At 40.5% G+C, this 19,987-nt stretch overlaps 1 protein-coding gene across 1 annotated transcript in view; it reads right to left on the bottom strand.

Moving 5' to 3' along the window:
• The window catches only part of CCDC83 (coiled-coil domain containing 83), a 46,696-nt gene that overhangs the window by 5,602 nt on the left and 21,107 nt on the right, over window positions 1–19,987 (bottom strand). Inside the window, exons 5-8 of the mRNA XM_046014213.1 lie at window positions 17,371–17,538; window positions 10,167–10,258; window positions 7,556–7,624; window positions 1,923–2,044 (exon numbers count right to left, since the gene is read on the bottom strand). Of these exons, the coding sequence (XP_045870169.1) occupies window positions 1,923–2,044; window positions 7,556–7,624; window positions 10,167–10,258; window positions 17,371–17,538 (451 nt within the window). The remainder of the gene's footprint in view (window positions 1–1,922; window positions 2,045–7,555; window positions 7,625–10,166; window positions 10,259–17,370; window positions 17,539–19,987) is intronic.

Genomic DNA, 19,987 nt, shown 5'->3' with positions numbered 1-19,987 from the left:
TGGTCAGATTTGAACGCATCTCTCCCAACTCAGAAGCCAGACTAAACACTCAGGTCTCTCACAAAAGAAAACCAAGCCACAAGGCACTGATGAACACTGTCAGTTTTACTGAGGAATTTTGTGGGGCTGGGGTTAAATTGGGTAGAGTTAAGTTGCACCTGACAAGGTTAAGTTGCAAACAACTTCATGAAAATCTCCACTAAAAGTTGCTCATCTCCCTGCCCATCACAACCCAGTTCTCACTGGCCAGTGAAAGAATTCCCCTTTGTATAACTAGCCATTCCCATCTGTGGCAGCACCAAATCAGATAGAGAAGACTGAGCGTACCAAAGCAGGGAATGGGGTTGGCAGTTTGGAGGGTAGCTCCTTTCTAAGATTGGGCCTGTTGAGAAAAGAAGGAAAGACAACAGTGGAGGCAGGTAAAGTGCCAGCTGTGCCTGCAGAGATGAAGATCTGCAGGCTAAGAAGGTGACAGCAGCAGCAGGATGAACAGGAGCGTGGAGCTGGAGACTTGATCAAAGAGGAGGGGTCTGACAAGAGCGCGTTGCCTACAGGGGGGACTTTAAGGCCCGCACCCCCTAGGACTCCTTGGGGGCATGAGCTCAAGAGACTGGGAATTCAGGAGTCCAGTAAACAGCCGACTGCCCGCCATGTCTGCACAGGTGTCTACCTCTCCAGGGCACCACGCAGACATTGTGTAAGGGAGCAGATGTCCAGCCCCGTCTCTATACTGCCCCACCAGACTTCAGCCTGTAACGCAACTACACAATTCATGTTTCTCCATGCTTGTATCCTGCTGCCCATCCCTTAGCCCAGCAAACGAAACCCCACAATACCTGTAGCCACCCTGCTTGGAACACGTCGGGAAGTTTGTGGACAAGAAATACTCTATTATGTCACAAACAGTATTTTTCCATGCCACCCAAACCACAAGAACTACTTGAGTAGGAACTTTTTCGCGGCTCTTTCACCATGTTTAATTTCTCGGCTTTAACTCCTGGACCAAGACATTTATCTTCCATCTTCCACATGCACACCCTGCATTGGTGTGATTTGTTTCCCCTCTCTCCAAACATGGTACTTTTCAGAGTATCGATTGTTTCTGACGACTTGCCCAAATTATCACCACCACTCTGAATTTGAATTCCATATTCCAGGGCCCCAGTTTTCCTCAAGACTGGTGTGAAGAATTCTTTTGTCAGGTTAGAAAAAGAGGCTAATCTGCCTTTCGCTCAGGTCATGATCCCAGGGTCCTGGGATCGAGCCCCGCGTCAAGCTCTCTGCTTGGCAGGGAGCCTGCTTCCTCCTCTCTCTCTCTCTCTGCCTGCCTCTCTCCCTACTTGTGATCTCTATCTGTCAAATAAATAAATAAAATCTTAAAAAAAAAAAAAAAAAAGAGGCTAAAATACACATGTGGTTTCTCTTGTGCAGGAATAAATGTGACTTGGAATGCAAGGCTATTTTCTCTGCCTGGAAGGTAGCTTGACTCTTCCACTAACTATCAAAGGAAACAATGTTACAGTCCACAAGGTAACCCAAAGCGCAGAAGACCCCCGGGAAGCTACAGCAAAGCTGATCACACCTCGGCTATCTTCTGCTGCACCGGTATGCTTTTATTTTTATGCCCGTTTTCCCTGCTGACTTGGAGGCTTTTGAAGGTCAGCAGTTGTGATGTTCCTGGTTAAGTGTTTGCTGTTAAGATTACAGTGCATTATTAGAAGAAGCAAGCCAAAGTTAGCATGCACCCACAGCCGATTGTAATAATCTTACACCTTCACCGTGGCCATTTCGTGAGTGCCTTTCTTTGCAGCTATTGCCATCCAGCTAGAGCATTAAAACATTTTATCATCTTTTAAAAATAACAACTTCTTACACATACAAATGTTTACAAGCTACTTTCTAGATATGCTAATGACTTTCACCTGGGTATTTTGAGATCCACAAGTCTACAGTTGAATAGTTGATCAATAAGCACCAAATTTTCTTCTTCCAGTTCATGAATAATGTTTTCCAGTTTTTCAACTTCCTTCTTGTGGTTTGCAATCTGTTCTCAGAAGAGAATGGATGGATGTTGGTACTTGTTGACTTAGTTCAAGATAGTCTTCTGTAAAATACTCAACTCCTAAAAGTCCATTTGCCTGAGGGGAAGATCTATCCTATTTTATTTATCACTGGGTTTGCTTTGTCCTTCCTCTCTAAGAAGTGATGGGTGGGTGTCTTTTCTGGATTGTTTGCAGAACTTGTTTACATGGTTAGGCAGTTATTAGTGAATGGCAGGAGTTGTCTTTTCCTACTCTTCAGAAACCCTGGAGCATTCTATGTGCTGGAGGTAGAGATAAACATGAAAATAAGACTAATTAACTTATTGTTGTGCTTAAATGGGGAAGATGGTGATAAAAAACAAAAAGCAGTATGATCAAACCATAATGGAAGATGCTCAGCTATGGTGGGAGTTTCACCCTAGGTCTGGGGTAGGGAGTAGGGGAGAATTAATAGAGGAGATGATATCTAATCTGGATCTTGAAGACCAAGTTGGGATTCTTCAGACAACAAAAGAAGTACACTTTAGGCAGAACAAACCACATGTTAGGCACAGTTATTTTGGTTTGGATAGCTACAAAGTGGATGTGGGAGAAGTAGGAGAGAAACTGGACAATTAGGGAAATAATGCTAAAGGGTTTGGTTTTTATTTTGCAGGTGATGGAAGGTCGTGGGTAGACATAGGTTTAATGTTTACTAAAGAAATATGATTAACTTAATTAAATATGAACAAAATTTGCTGCTTCTTTTGATGGAATTCCCCTCAGTCTTTAAGAAGTATATTTTGGAAACTTTGTCTAAAGACTTAGGTAGTAGGAAAGATATATAGGATGTTATTAGACTCACCTCTCTGCCTGCCTCATGTAGCATGAGCTATACAGGTGTTGCGTTGAGAGGAGCTCATGGACATAGGTCAGGACGATAGGAGAATTAGAAGAGTATAGAAAGGGGCACCTGGGTAGCTCAGTCAGTTAAGCATCTGACTCTTGATTTCAGCTCAAGTCATGATCTTAGGGTCATGAGATCAAGCCCCATGTCTACTCTGGGCTCAATGGAGAGTCTGCTTGAGATTCTCTCTCTCCCTCTTCCTATGCCCCTCCCCCCAAGCATGCTTTCTCTCTAAAATAAATAAATAAATGTTTTTTTAAAAAGACTATAAGAGAGAAAGTGATATGCTGATGGGAATAATGGAGATAAACTGGAAAAAGTAAGTATTTCAAGGGAATATGATGAAACAAAAAAGGTTCAGGGTTTAGATTCAGTATCTCTTGTTAGGTGTTGCAAAGATCATAGCTGAGATGAGTACTTAGATAACTAACATTTTTTACTTGTACTTGAAATTTATTTATTGCATTTTGGAATCTGGAAACATTCTGTATATTACTACATGCATATCTCTCACATAAGTCATGTATTAAATGCTTAAATTCCTACTATGAGCAAGGTTCTGTGTGAGACATAGAAGGATGCAAAAGTGAATGAGGCATGGGAAGAGTTTCCCTCAAAGAGGCTAACAATCCGGTGAACAAATACATGAATAACAGTAACATAAAACAATACTAGTGCCATAGAAAAGGCTCAAATATTGCTGGTGGCTTATAGTTCGAAAGAAAAGCATGTATTATTTACCTGTTTTAAACTAGTTAGCAAACCATTTTAAGTCCATAATACTAAATTACAGAAAGCTTTTAGGGGTTGGTGCTTTAGCATCTCGTGCGTTGGGAGATCATCAGCTTGATTATGGGCTTGAATGCCTTAAGGAAAAGTTAATAATTTTCAAATGTCAAAGAATGAGAAAAATTATATTTAGAGTTTGTAAACAGAAGGAATTGATAGAACATTTGGAAATGTTTGACCCAAGGGCTTGGCATGCTTGGGAGGCAGCACACACAGTTCCTGGTCTCCTTCCAAAACTGAGAATGAAGAGGTCCTTTTTGGGGAGTTAAGTCTGATCTTCCAAGCTTAGGATATCTTGTGGCATCACTGACCCCTTTGGACTACTAACTAAGGTTCCCAACAATTACTGTCTTCAGTCTTTTGAAATATTAGGGAAATGAAAACTACTTCCTTTTTATTGCCATACAAATACCTTTACATTTCTAGGGTAAGAAAGTTAAAAGGAGGAAGTAGAAGACTGCTTTTCTCTCCTTATCTTGGCTTCTCCCCAGATACTCAAGAAATGTACTTAAGAGATTGAGAAAGATAATTTAAACTATTATAAGTTAGAGACTTAGGATCCTGAATTAAATGTGTGCTCTTGAAAATTTCCCCTGCAAGATGCAAGTTAGCTTCATGCCTTCTCACACTTGAAACTCTGATTGCTAACCTCTTTGAATCCCTTTGTCTAGTTTTATTGGCTTTCTATTTGTTGAGTGAATCTAAGTCATTTGGAAATTTCAGTTTTCTTCCCTTCCTTAATTATCATGCTAAATAAAACCAGATAATGTAAGTCATGCATAGGACACTACATATCCTTCCCACAGATATAAGTTTTTGGTTATCGGTGAAAGATAGTTAAATAAAGAAATGCTTTCAGGACTTCCATTATTATTTTTTTTTTTTTTTTTTGCACTGTATTTTAGTACCTTTAATGACATGTTTTTCCTGCAGGAGTTCCATTATTGAAAATCCCTTGTTAATCATTCTAAACCTCTCTCAAAGAAATTAATTGACATACATTATTCCATTTCTGGGCAATTTTCAATTCTTGTGATAATACTTATAGCCAGGGATGATATTAATTAATTTTATGAGTAAATTTAATAATGCTAAAATAAGTATTTATTGAAATAAGGAGAAATTTCCTTAAAATGATTTGTCCTTTATTACTGAGCTCTTTTGCTCATGATTTAATTAAACTTGACATTTTTCCTGTCTTTTATTTCTACTGAATCATGAGAAATAAAAAATAAAATGAAACAAAATATAATTTGTGGCTTTAGTAGGAAGGATCAAAACACCAAAAAACCCTTTCTTATCAGTCAGATATAAATTTTTACAGGGATTCTCTCTGAACCTAATATCTATGACATCTTTTATGATTTAAGATTTGAATTGTTAAATTATTATTAATTAGGATTATGCTGTTATATTCAATAAAACTATCAAGATTAAACTGCTCCCTAATATTCTTTAACTGTTAGGCTCACCTTGAGTTTTTGGGTTTTTTTAAAAGATTTTATTTATTTACTGGGGCGAGAAAGAGAGGCATATGTGCATGAGGAGGGGGAGGAGCAGAGAGTGGGAGAAGCAGGCTCCACACTAAGCAAGAAGCCCAACACAAGGGCCTCCATCCCAGGACCCTGGGATCATGACTGAGCTGAAGGCAGATGCTTAACGAACTGAGCTGCCCAGGCACCCATTCACCTTGAGTTTTTAAAATCAATATTCATTTTTTAAAACTGGGGATTCATCTTGATTCATTTTGGAAGCAGTTTGGACTCCTATTTACCATGACTTTATAAGGGCAGCTTGAAGATAATAGTTGCTATCATAGAAAGCACATTAATTTTTAAATTACTTGTTTCCCAGATTCACCAACTCTATTCAGTCAAATAGGGGGCAAGGAAAAGAGAAGAGAAGGTGACAGTGACATTTTTACTTCAGGTATCTGAGCAGATGGTGAAAAAGGAGATGCAAGAAGTGAAAATTTAAAGAGAAATTTAACGAATCCTGCTTTAGTTATGTTGAGTACCTTCGGGACATCCATATGGAAATATTTGGCAGGCAAATAAAGATACAGGTCTAGAGCTAAGGACACACATGTTAGTGCTGAACATGCACATTTGAGAATCATGTACATATATATAACTTGCTAACAAGCGCTGTGTGTAGCTGAAGTGAATTCTTCCAAAAGAGAGTGAGTGTTCTTTCATAGACAGTGTCTGAGCACAGGTTGGTGACTACTTGTCTGGATATAAAGGGAATTTCCAAGGAGTGAGTTTTGCACATCTTCTGTAGCACCTTGTAATATCTAGCCCAAAGATTATCTACCTCTTTTATCCAATAACGTGCTTTCACATCTTTATGCAAGATCTAAGCCATGTACTTGATTCATATCTCCAATGAATATATCTATATTCACGGACATCCTTTTATTCAATAACTATATATTGAACATAGAGTATTTATTAGTTCTCATGGACATGCAGTGGAAAAGGCATAGCCTGTTCTCTGCAGTGAAGAGATAGATGCAAAAACAGACAATTTCAACATATTTTAACCAGAGTTTTGAAACAAGAGAGCAAAGAGTAAAAAGTACTCAAGACTTTCTGGGGTAAATACAAAATGATTCAGAAAGAAATCAAGCATCAAAGTCTGTGCCTAAGAGAGAGTTGGGAGTTTTCCAGGTACATGAGTGTAAGGAGGGAAGACAGAGGGTCTAGTCTGTACAGTGTGAGGAACACAGGACAGGGCCTCATAACAAAGAAGGTCTAGAGGTCCTCCCATGACCACATTCAGTGAGAGCAGTATTGCAGCGCTGGTGTAGGGAGACCCGGGGAGCTGAGTCTAAGGTAGCAAGCACACTGGGCCCACTAGTTCCCACATGTTCTCCAGAAAGAGGTGTGAAGAGAGTCTGATGACCAAGCTAGGACAGGATGTAGAGACTGCGGTGGGTAGGGACATCTTGACCACTGGCAAATGGCTGCAACTGTGGGTTCGGTATTGGCTGCAACATGATATCCACAAGGCCAGAGCAGTCCATTCAGAAGTCACCAGTGCAGGGAGCAGACGAAAGCATGTCCTGTACAGATGAAAGGCAGAGGGAGCAAAGATCCAAAGGAAACCCACAGATCTGAGCCCTCTTTAATGACATGCCCCACAGAGGGCATGTAAGCCCCACCTCCTTATATAACAGGATCCGTCTTGGAGCAGAGCAGGAGGAAGTAAGGAAATCTAACCGACTGAACATTTATGCAAAGGAGACTATGTCATCCCCAAAAGGCAATTCAAAAACAGCAGGGAATGAGGTTAGAATGATCCTTCAGCCTTCCTCCCACTACCCAGAAGGAAGTAGAGTCTTGAGGAAGACCAGATCAATTTAAGGGCATAAAGAAGCTTCATACATTTGAGTACATTATATGAGTCAGGATGCCAAAAATGATTTCTGGTTGTTATTGAAATTATTGATGGTATTCATTGAGTAACAGCTTGTAATAAGATTAGGATTCCACTTAAATTTTACTTTAGCTAGTCACAATTCTATGCTTTTCCCATGTCTTCAGCTCATAAATAAAAGTCCCTTCCAGTTCAAAAAAATGAGAAAGAAGAAATTGTTTTTTTAAAATTCCACCTACTGGGGCGCCTGGGTGGCTCAGTGGGTTAAGGCACTGCCTTCGGCTCAGGTCATGATTTCAGGGTCCTGGGATCAAGCCCTGCATCGAGCTCTCTGCTCAGTGGGGAGCCTGCATCCCCTTCTCTCTCTGCCTGCCTCTCTGAATACTTGTGATCTCTCTCTGTCAAACAAATAAATAAAATCTTTAAAAATAAATAAATAAAATAAAATTCCACCTACCTCCTTTTTCAGCCAGTCATTCTCCCAGATCTCTCGGTAGCTGCCCTTGTCAATGAACCGTATGGCGTTCTAAAAGAAAGTTTCTGTATTAAGGAAGACTTGCAGCAGGTGCTTCACAATCAACTTATCTGATTGTTTTACATTATGTTGTGCAATTATTTTGGGAATATATCTAAGAACTTTTGCTTCAGTTGTTCTTTATTCTCATATTATTTTTTGCTGATTCACACTGCCTAACACAGGTGACTTAGAGAACTAGACAATAGGTATCCATTCAATTTGGCTTCCATTGTGACAGAATCTGATTGCCATGATGAAATCAATTCATTAAGTGATCTGTTCCATGATTAAAGCAGGTGAACTTCAGGGACCAAATAGTCTTCAAGTTTATGGTCACAGACATAATCCAACATAGAGCAAAAGCATGAGTAGATTCTCTTACTACATTTTTAATCTGAAAGACTTCTGCATGTCAGTAATAAAAATATACATATTTACAAACTTAATAGCAAATAGTTTCAGGGTAACTAGACTGTTTCCTAGAGAAAGTCATTTTAGATGAAGAAAACAGGAAAAGCATCACTTTGTCAGTAGTTCATAAAATGTAAATTCATTTTCGATTTTTGTTTATTTATAGTTTTCCCCAAAGGAACTTTATAATGGATGAAAGATTGCATTTATCTGTGAGGTACCTTTATATGGATACCATGCTAGAAATTCCACATTCGGTAACCAAAGGGCATAACCAAAACAAGAGAAATTAGGAAAAATTTTATAGATCATAACACAGACAGAAGTAATTTAAAAATATGTTAAGAATAAATTTATCTCACTCTTTGAATTGGAAGATTTGCAATAATTTTTTTTTCTTCAAATCATGCTAATTAGACTAAGGGTGCACCTACATTCCCTAGGAACCAAGACCTTTTATACTCCAGCTGCCACTGATCGCTCTGAAGTGTCCTGGAACACAGAATTTCACTTGAACAGAAGCAGAATACATCTCATAACGGAAGTTAGTGGGCTAATGGCTTCATTTACTAACAGTGGATCAGGGGTCTTCAAATTTGGGTGCATGCTAGAATCTCCTGGGCAGCTTGACAAATCCAGAAACCAAGTCAACATCGCAGGCCAATTACAAGAGCATCTCTGAGGAACCAAATGAGTTAACCAAACTTCTCAGGTGACTCCAATATGCAGCCAAGGTTCACAATGGTGGATTATCAGAAGCTAAAGTTACGCTAAAATAGCCAGATAAAATGGGGAAAATTCATTCACATGTGTGGGTGTTAGGCATTAATGTAGAGAAAAGACAAGTATCAGGTAGTGATAATCAGGTAGTGATTAAGAACGATGATCTGAAGGAGACATCTGGAATTGAATCTCGATTCTGCCACTTGCTCTAGGAAAGCCACAGAAATTTCTCTGTGCCTCAGTCTTCTCATTAGCAAGTCCCTGCCTTATAGGATTGTTGAGAGACATACGTGTAAAATGCTCAGAGCAGTATCTGGAACAGTCCTCATGATATATTGAATGTGTATACTTAAAATATATTTGATCTACAGATGCATTTTTAATCATCTTAACTATGTTCAGATCATTTTATTGTTGACTTCACCGTTTCATCATATTCAGTCCCAAATGGCCTGAATTTTATGGGCAAATAAACTATTGGTTCTCCATAATCTATATTTGTATAAGTCTGTAAAAGTCATGCAGTAGGATAGTAACTGAAAGAACAATTGAACTAACAGTTAAGCAGCAAACAATAGCAACTGAAATTCAGTGAAGAACTTTAAAGAAGACCAGATGTTTACAATTTTGAAGAAGAAATACTCTAAATGAAGAGACAGTCCCTGTGGGGATCTTACTAACCAAAGAGATAGTCTGGGGGCAGGGGAAGGACAGTGAAAACAAAGGGATTAGAAACACAAAATGTTGGAAATTATATCTCAAACTTTTTTAAAGATTTTATTTATTTGTCAGAGAGAGAGTGGGCATGAGCAGAGGGGTACAGCAGGGAGAGGGAGAAGCAGTCTCCCCACTGGGCAGGGAACCTGATGTGGAACTCGATCCCCGGACCCTGGGATCATGACCTGAGCTAAAGGCAGACACTTAACTGACTGAGCCGTCCAGGCGCCCCTCAAACATTTTTTTATCTCCCCAAATTTTAAAGCTCCGCAATGTAAAGTGTACTCTCTTAGGTTTGGATATATATGACAGTACTTTTTAGACAAATCGTATTTCATTTTATAATGCATCCAAAACTTGTATTTAATAATTTGTTGTAGCCATTATTATTACTTAAAAAAAACTGAATAAGTTACTGAGCTCTTGTTCCTTATGAGCACTATGCTACTTAAATCATCTCATTTAATCCCCATACTCTTCTTTAAAGGTAAATAACATTATTGCCCTTTTTCTCAAATTAGGAAACTGAAGCCCAGAGAAGTCAAGGAACAAATTTAGTTTATATTCCCAGTAAGTGGTAGAACCATGATTTAAACTAAACTGCCAAACTTCAGAACTCAGGTTCTTAATCATTATAATATACCATGGGAAAAAATAGGGGAGCAATATTTGTTTTGTTTTTAAGGAAACTGAAATATACCTGTGTGGCCCATTCCTTCTTTTGATCCAGTTGCAACAAAGTTTCTCTGATAATTTTCTTTCTAGCATCTTCCAGAGTGACTTTATAGTGTTCTTTAAAAAGAAAATTAGAAGCTTTAACAAGGCTAGTCCTAGGTAAAACCATGCTGCTCGTAAATTTTATCTTCCATGATCCTCTCCTCTCCTTTCCACGTATTTTCCCCCCAAATTCTCAGGGTACATTTTTACTGAAGCATCTAGTACCTCCTGTTAGAAGACATGCTCCAATAATTTGCCAACACCTTAATGGGAATTAGCTTAAGATGCTGTCTCTCCTAAGAATATTTGTATTCTCAAAGGATTGTCTTTCCAAAGGGAAAATTCCCAATACTTTAGGGCAGCCATCTACCTTGCATATCACACACTTCTGATGCCATAACGGAAATATAAAGAAAATTTGATTACCTGCAGGAGAAGCATCCTGTACCTCTGACTCCATCTAACTAAATTTCCAGTATTCTTGGGCAGGAAAGACAGAATGAGAAGATGGAGAGAGGGGTGAAGGGGCTGTGAAAGTCAGCCCCTTGTTCTGAGTAGGGCTCAGAGCAAGAAAGGAGGACAGATATGAAGAAGTGCAGGATTCTTTATTCTCTCCAGATTTTCTTATGTCATAGTCAGGATTGAAAGAGCAAAGGATCATAAAATTTTAAGCCTTGAAAGATGCTTCGTGATCATACCATCAACAACTCTGTTCAAGGGAAAGTGAGGTATAGTGACATTAAGGCTGCTGTAGAGAGTGGAGAGGAAGGAAACTGGTCTAACCTGACATCTGGAGAATAAGAAAATGGAAGTCCTTGTGATTGCAACCCACATATACCCATCCATACAAGCTTTATTCTTCTTACTCCCATTCAGAGTTATCACTTGGATATTTTAATCATTCCAATCTCATTTCTGATAGAATCTGTTTCAATTCAGGACCTAACCCACTAGACTAAGTGTGGCTGTTTAGTTGAAACTTCTACCCAACAAAACACAACAGGCAGTCTAAGAGTTGCAGTGGATCAGGAGTTTAGTTATAACGGATTTTTCATTCTTAACATCTGAAAGAAACCATCACCTGGAGCTTGATAAGATTAAATATTAATTCTTTGCTGCGTATCCTAAAAAATAGATGATCAAATATGCTCTGACTAAAGTTATAGCTGTCTCTAGTGCCATATTAACACTGACAAAGCAATAAAAATACCCAGCTTGTTCCAAGTTCCATATAAAATTCTATGAACTGTTTATCTTCTGAAGAACAGAGTAACCAGCACAAGGGAGGATATAAAATTCTCATTGCTAGCTTTTGTGATTCCCATGCTGCTTTGAGAAACAACGGTTAACCATGCATTTGTGAATATAGCCAAAGAAGCTGGGAGTATGAAATATCTCCTTCTCATAAAAGCTGGAGATGTTGCTAATGGGAGCATGGGAGATTTTGGCTTTGTGCCTTTAAACTCCTGACTGTTCATACCCCTATTGTGGCCACTTCTCAGAAGCTGATGGCAAAGCCACGCTGGCTGAAGCTTGCTTTGCATCATTCTGCCTTCCCTGCTGTGTCTGGCTCCGTGTTGCTTTGCTCCCCCACTGTTTTCTGGAAGTCTGTTGCCCACTTTTCACACACTTGTCAGTGTCAAACGACCTCACGGTGCTGATGCTCTCCTGTGGGGAGGTCGGCGGTGGCCTCTTGTGAGTCTCTTGGAGATCACCAAAGGACTCCCATTTTATAGATGAAGAAATCAATGTTCAAAGAAGTAATGTTCCTTTTTTGTAAGTGCATTTGAACCCAAATCTTAGTGTACAAAGAAATTTTAGAGATTCCTGTCCTGTGTGCCTGGTGAAGGACAAAAGTAAAAATGCTCTGTGACCCTGATATCTAATGACTTATCATAACCCCACACTTTCTGTATTGCTGGGCCTCACTAAGGTCCCCTTTCCTTTTATTGAGAGATAAAGCTTTGTCCTGGACAGAATAGTGACTGTGTTTCCTCTATTCACTATCCCAACATCACCCAGCCAAAGTTCAGGGAAGCAGCTCTACGTGCTTCCTCCCCTTCCCCCCCCCCCCGCCCCCAGCTCATGGATGGTCCCAAATAAGGCAGGGATGGATAGCTGACCACAGAATGGCCGACCCTTGCCCCATGAGGAGGCATGGATAAAGGTCTTTGCTCATCTTCTTAGGTAGGTGATGACACCAGCTCTTCAGAATCTGGGCTGGAGAAAACTGCAAGAACTGGTGTGTAGGAAGCAAGAAGAGAATGGGGACAGGACAGAGCAAAGCAGAGGCCACATGAAGGGGGCACAGGCCATGAAAGATAAATGTAGAGAGGAGCCATTGCTAGAGCCACCACTGGGCTTCTCTTTCCATCTTCAGTCTTCCCATTCCTCACTGCAAGTGATATATTCAAAAAACATGACCCTGGGCCATCAAACAAACTTAGCTTTAAAATTCATACTGTGAGGCTAGTAACTCTCCCAACAAGATAGATGGCAAATTTTTTACTTTTCTGGATCCTTTGTGATAATAAGAGCCCTCTAATCAGTGATTAACATATCCAGTCTTTTGTAGTAATTAGAACTTTAAACTCCATTCAAAGGTGTGGCTATTCCCTTCCCAACCTGGACATATAACTATTTCCTCTGATTTGATTTTCTGTGCCTCCTCCCTCAAAGCTGAAGAGAAGCATGGAAAGGGACAAGAAAGCTCTCACTTGGCAGATACTGTCTGAAGCTAATGTGGCACTTTCTGGTCCCAACTGGCACTTAAGGTTGATTCCTTTTCCATGGGAGAATTTTATATGTTCTTCAGGGGACCACCCTCCCCATTGCTAGTTATTTCACCCGTGTTTCCTTGATGCAGGGATGTACTGTCCTTGAGGCTGGCTTGTCCTCTGGCCTCTGGCTCTCAATCTGTTGCTCCCTCCCATACATGCAGGCTCCTATTTCTCTGTTAGGACACCATCACTGAGCTCTAACAGGACTGTGTACTAACTCTCTCTCATAGCACATTCATAGGAAACACGTTTGTGCTTTACCATGACAGACTCTGAGAGTGCAGCCTGCTGCAGACTGAGTATTTGTGGCCCCCTGCCCCCAATTCATGCCTTGAAACATAATCCCCAATGTGATGGTATTTGAAGATGGGGTCTTTGGGAGGTCGTTAGGTCAAGAGGGGGGAACCCTCAAGAATGAGATTAGCACACTTATAAAAGAGACTCCAAAGAGCTCCCTTGTCCTTTCCACTACAGATGGCTGTCTGTGGACCAGGAAGTGGGTATTCACCAGACACCCAAACTGCTGGCATTGACCTTGAACTTCCCAGCCTGCAGAACTGTGAGAAATAAATTTCTGTTGTCTGTTAAACACCCACTCAACGTATCTTGTTGTAGTAGTCTAAAAAGACTAAGACACAGGCCTAGCTCTGGAGAGCAGCCGCTTCCCCTTTGGCTCCGCTGTCAGAATGATCAGTCAGTCTCTTACCCCCGAGATTTCTCAGGACTAGACCTCCATATCTCCCAAACCACAGAGGATGCATACTGAACAGTCTGAGGAATTTCCTCGAAGATTGTTCTTCTTGATCTGAGGTGACAGAAGAATTACCCTTCACCTGCCCCTTTGTGGGACACCATAGGACGTACAGCACACCAAGATCTCTTCCTAAACACTGTCCCCTAATTTCCAACAATCTTTTCTTTACCTGTCCAACTTCTTGTATAGACTGGAACTCAGTTTTCTGTCTCCTCGGCATGGCAGTCTCTCAGTTTACTCTGAAATGTGGTGTCTGTTATATTAGCACCCCAATTTAAACTGAGACTAAAAAAGTTGACTTCAGTGTCCTATTTCAATAACCACCTCTTTCCCTAAAATACTTGTTCCTTGCAAGTAAACTCCATGATCATGGATGTGGGAGGAACATTCTAGAGAAATCATGGAGGAAGGGAAGAAAAATGGCAATATAATAGTAAGGCTGCAGATAAATCAATTTAAGTGTTCTGCTCTTACCCATGGTCCAATTACTGGCCGCAGAGTATTTTCATAGTCCCCAAGCCAAGTTGCTGCTGCTTACCTGCATGGTTAGGAGAAATCCCTAAAACTAATGAAGATAAGAAAAGCCCATATTTTCCTATGACACCTAAAGTCAGCTGCAAACTAAGGCTTAACCAGAAAATAATTCAATATGTAAGTGTTATTACCACCATCCCAGAGCTGGGTACACAGCATGACACTTTTCAACTCAAAGAAACCATCCAAATTTCTGATCAAGATAATGGGTTAATAATTTTATCTGAGAAGATGACTTCTTAATTTAAAATATAAAGAAATGTTGGGGGGGATTTAAAAATTTTAAACTTCCCCAAATAATAACTATTTTAAAAGTATAGTACTGGTGCACAAATACATAGATCAGTGGAACAGAATAGAAAGTACAGGGAGAGACCCAAATACACATGGGAAACTAAAGTATCATAAAGTCAGCATTTCACATCAGCAGGGTTAAAATGAATTATTTGATACACGATTTTAGGGTTAGGGTTAGGGTACCATCTGGTAAAAAATAAAGTTGGTTTCCTACCATATGAACACAGAAAAAAATCAAAGATGTCAATATTAAAATAACACCATAAATATTCTAGAAGAAAATATTGGACAACTTATTCATCATCTCAGATATCATAAAATAAAAATCTAGTTTGGGCACTCTAAAATTTCAATATGTCCCCATACATATAGCCCACCAAAAAAGACTAATGACAAATGGTGGAAATAGTTGTACTCTGTATCACAGTTAAAGAGCTAATTTCCTTAAGTGTAAATTTACATTAAATTTTACATTAAATTAAATTTAATTTCCTTAAAATGTAAAGAGCTTTACAACACAGTAGAAAAATAAGCAAGGGATGTGAACAGATGGTTCACAGAAAAGGAAATGTAGTTATATTTTCCATTGCATTTCCTGAACTTCTGACAAGATATTCACTATCACTTATAATAAGATAAGTGGAAATTAAAGTTACAGTGAGATACAACTTTCTACTTTTTTTTTAAATTTTTTTTTTAAGATTTATTTATTTGACAGAGAGAAATCACAAGAGAGGCAGGCAGAGAGAGAGGAAGGGAAGCAGGCTCTCCGCTGAGCAGAGAGCCCGATGTGGGACTCGATCCCAGGACCCCAAGATCATGACCCGAGCCGAAGGCAGCGGCTTAACCCACTGAGCCACCCAGCGCCCACAACTTTCTACTTTTAAGACTAGAAAAGAACAAAAAGTTAGCTAACATCCCTGTTGTTGAAGATGCAGAAACATAGGCATCCTCATCTACACAGGGAGACATCGGGCGTGGGGTAGGGGTGGTTAGTCAACTTGGTACAAGCTCTATGGATGGCCATACCTATCAAAATTAAAAGAAATAAATGGGCACTTTGGGCCCTCCATTCCTTACTAGAGATACACAAAAATGAAATTATATAAATACAAGGATATTCATTACAGTAAAAGGAGATTTTTAAGAATATTCATTACAGCATTATTTGTATTAGTAAAATATAGGAAACAACCTAAATGCTTATGAGTAGGGGACTTGTAAAAATATCATAATACAACAAAACAAAGTAGCTACTGGAAGAATGAAGAACTACTAATATGTACTGATCTATAAGAATGTTCATATTGTTACATGAAAAAGCAAGTACCAAATTGTATTTGTTGCATGCTTTGTATATATTGATAGAAAATATTTCTGACAACAGTTACAAAAATTGGTAATAGTGGTTTTATCTAGAGAGAGAATCTGAGTGGCTGGGGGATAGATGGGGGTAGGAAGGTGTCCCCTCTCCCTTTTTAAAAAAGATTTATTTATTTATTATTAGAGAAAGAGAGGGAGAGAGTGGGCAGGAGGGAGGGGGAGAGGAAGAGGGAGAGAGAGTTCCAAGCAGATGCCCTGCTGAGTGTGGAGCCTGATGTAGGGCTTGATCTCGGGACCCTAAAATCATGACCTGAGCTGAAACCAAGAGCCAGACGCTTAACCAACTGAGCCACCTGAGTGCCTCAGAAGGTGTCCCTTTTATTCTCCACTTTTTTTCTGGGGAGGAAAATATTTTGAAAAATTGGAACTCTAAACTCACACTGATTTGGAACCAAATTTACATTGCCTTTGTGGTGCAGAAGCCCTGAGCTGAGAAACTTACAGAATTCTTGGTCCAGTAGTGGAACATCCCATGACAGGGCCCCTGCAGAGGATTATGGAAATGACCCCACATGAATACCACCACTACTCAGGGCACCATCACCAGCTGTCATCTGGCCAGTGTTCTTCTGAGTCACCGATTTCTCCATCTATTCTACTTTATGACTTTCCTTTCTCTGGGTCTCTGATTTTTTTTAAGCCACTGTGCTTAGCCACAGTGACAGATAGGTGGCCTCATGGTTCTCAGAACTAGTCCTGGTAAGCTTCATCACGCCTGATGCCATCGCACTCCACACTCTCTCCATTTCCTGTCTTGTGTTTGTGTTTCAGTTCTTTCTGACTATAACCTAGCATTTACTTGGGCATTTCTCTACAATGATTCCGGTTTTATTGCCTGGTTAAGTTGTTTTAAGATTGCCTCAGGTAAATTTCTTTTCTTTCTTTCTTTTTTTTTTTTTTTAAGATTTTATTTATTTATTTGACAGACAAAGATCACAAGTAGGCAGAGAGGCAGGCAGAGAGAGAGGAGGAATCAGGCTCCCTGACAAGCAGAGAGCCCATGTGGGGCTCGATCCCAGGACCCTGAGATCATGACCTGAGCTGAAGGCAGAGACTTTAACCACTGACCCACCCAGGTGCCCCTAAATTTCTTTTCAATATAACCCTGTCCCCGGACCTTCCTACCTCGGTTGAATTGCTCCAGACCTAGGAATAGAAACATGCAGACACCATCCACTGCGTGAAGCTTCATTCTCCAAGGCAGTTGGTCTCAGGGATTCTCCACTGCCCACCCACCCCCCCAACACCAGTCCTTCTTCTCCTCAGTTCCATTGGTGGTCCTGGGAGAGTTTCTGCACTTCCTCTCTCCACCTTAGGTTCATAGCTGCTTGTGCTGATAGTAAAGAATGATTCAGGAAGTACACATTTTTTTCCTTCTACCAAAGGGCTGCTCTCCAAAGATTTTCTATTGAATTTGAACTAGCTTTTTTGCAACTGACCTGACATTTTCTCCGCATTTTCTTTAACTCTACTGATGTCATTCTGCAAGGAGGTAATGAGTTTAGCATGGTGTTCACTGCCTACATTCTTGTATTCTTCCCAGTATTCCTTTTCACTGAGTTTCTCAAGAAATAGTTTCTCAGCATTACTTATTTGCATGCGCATATCTGTTGAGAGAAAATCAAGGCACTATGTCATTTCCATTGTTCTTGCAGCCATGATACGTTGCAATTTGATTTTATGAAGTTAAGGCCTGAAAGGTCTGCTACTAAAATGCTGTTAACTTATAAACACAAATTTTTATCTACAGTTAAAGTGAATCTAAAGTATTTCAACTATTGTTTCTCCCTCATGATGCATAACCCAAGTAAAATTTAACTTCCAATTATAAAATAGATGTGTGGTTTTAGGCTATGACAGGTAAGTTAATAGACTACCTATGTGCCTAGGAATGCAGAAGCTTAAATTAATCCCATGATAGTTTGATAAGTGTCCTATTTTGTACATTATATCACATAGACTTTTTATTAATAAATTGTCACTTTTCTGACCATTGTGTCTCTGGGCAAAGTGAGTTCAACTTTTATCCTGTGCTGTCCCTGACAACCATTTTTGTAAATAAATAGGTTGCTTCCATCATCTAAAGTTGAGTGTTTGGGCTTCCCTTGTGTGAGATGATACCATAGGACAGTAATCTCAACATGTCTTCCCTGGGCCCCACTTACAAAGGCCTTCAGAGTGAAAGATAAATTCTCTAGTGAAATATGTACAAACACCAAGCTGTGTTACCCATATAAACCTTCACTTTGTCCTGGTGCACTTGCTAAACATGATATTCTACTCCATCTTTAGGCTGGGTCTCGTGCTTCTCAATATTTCAGAACTGGAAGTATTACAAAGAGCAGAGTACAATGAATTTAGGGGCCATTTCACTCAGTGCCACACACCATCTTGTTTGAGAGATCCCTGAAGGTAAGACCACATCTTATTCTTCTCTACAAAAGCAGCACTTAGCACGGAGTCTGGCAATTAGTTGGTGCTCAATAAATGTTTATGGAATGACCGAAGCATTACAATCAGGGCAGAGGGATGTTCTTCAATATAGAGAGCCAGAAGGACTCCAGACATGTCTTTTTCCAAGATTGTAAATAAGATCCTATATTTTTAAATCCCTTGATAAATGGCCCTTGTTATTGCCATTGAACAGTGAATCCTGCTATAATACGCATGTCGAGCTGTCCTCCTGTTTGCTTTGTCGGCTGCTGTCTCAGCCCTGTGCCACAGTCAGCCTTTGAGTGGAGGGTTGGGTACGGTCACTGAAGACTGAATGAGAGGTGGAGAGAGTGGCTGTTGTTCTACTTTGCCAGAGCCCATATCCCTTCCCTACTCCCACCCCTTGTCAAACAAGAGGGCCGATTACAGCGGCCCCTTCTCCTGGCCAGAAGGATTTGTTCAGGGGGAGCATGTGTCTCAAGCTGGGCACATGCTCAGAGGCCTTCCCTGGAAACACATTCCCTCGAACTGGGGGAAAACATGTCTCTTTTGTCTCCATTTGAAGGTTAAGAGGATGTACGGTGAGAAGTGTCCATGGTCAGAGTTCCAGCTTCATGGTTACAACGGCCTCAGAAAAAGGAGCCAACTTTCGGGAGCAAGATAGAGGGAGAAGAGGGGTAAAAGACAGGGATGGGGAGAAAGAAAGAAGGAGAGGCAGAAGAGGTTAAAAAAAAAGAGAGAGAGAAAAGCTGAGATTGGACAGCATGTGAGGCTCTGGGTCCAGGTCAGGATCACCCTGCCTTTTCCGTTTGGTTTTATGAAAAAATTAACACCCTCTTTATGCTTAGGGTAGTTTGGGTTAACTTTTTATCCATGTAACTGAAGAGTCCTAACTAAAACTTGAAAAACAGGGGTTACATCAGTTCTTCTCGAACATTCCCATGCATGGGAGTCCCCCAGGATCTCGTCACAGTGAAGATTCTAAGTCAGGAGACCGGAATGGACCTGAGACTCTGCACTGCAACAAGCTGCCAGATGAAGCTGTCACCACCACTCCCCAAACCCAGTCATGTTACAGTGACTCCCAGGGACATAAGAGAACTGCCTCACAAAGGCTTTTCCCATTCGTCTTTCCTACTTTCCCTCCCTCCCTCAGCATCTGCGGGCTCCTTTGGTCCTTGGACTGCCTCGCATGCCCAGCCCTCCTCTGCTGTGCTCAGTCACCCCGTGTGGCCCCAGTCACTCATGACGCACGCATCCCAGCACTCAGCTGAAACTGTAACCAGGACACCTTGGCTAGCTGGGCCCATGTCCCTGCAAAGGCACTTTAGTGAGCACATTTAAGTATCGTTTGCAGTCTCACTCCCATCTCAAGAGACTTATTAAAGTCCTCCTTCCGAACATAAACAGAAGTCTCCTGGAGAGGCACCCTGGGAAATACAGTATCTACCACCTCGTGACATCCCCCCTGCCCTCCAAGGGATGGGCAGAACAGGCTTGTGGGAACAGTTGTGGAGACCCCTAAAAATGAAGTTTACTGGTTGATGGCTCGTTTTGGAAACCATCTCATTCAAAACCACAGCTATTGACAGATGGTGTGCTTGCTTGGGTGAGTAGGCTCTC

This window comes from Meles meles, chromosome 8 (assembly GCF_922984935.1).
Source record: "Meles meles chromosome 8, mMelMel3.1 paternal haplotype, whole genome shotgun sequence".
Classification (NCBI taxonomy): Eukaryota; Metazoa; Chordata; class Mammalia; order Carnivora; family Mustelidae; genus Meles; species Meles meles.
The sequence above is the reverse complement of the archived record's forward strand: the minus strand, read 5'-3'. Positions and strand labels throughout refer to the sequence as shown.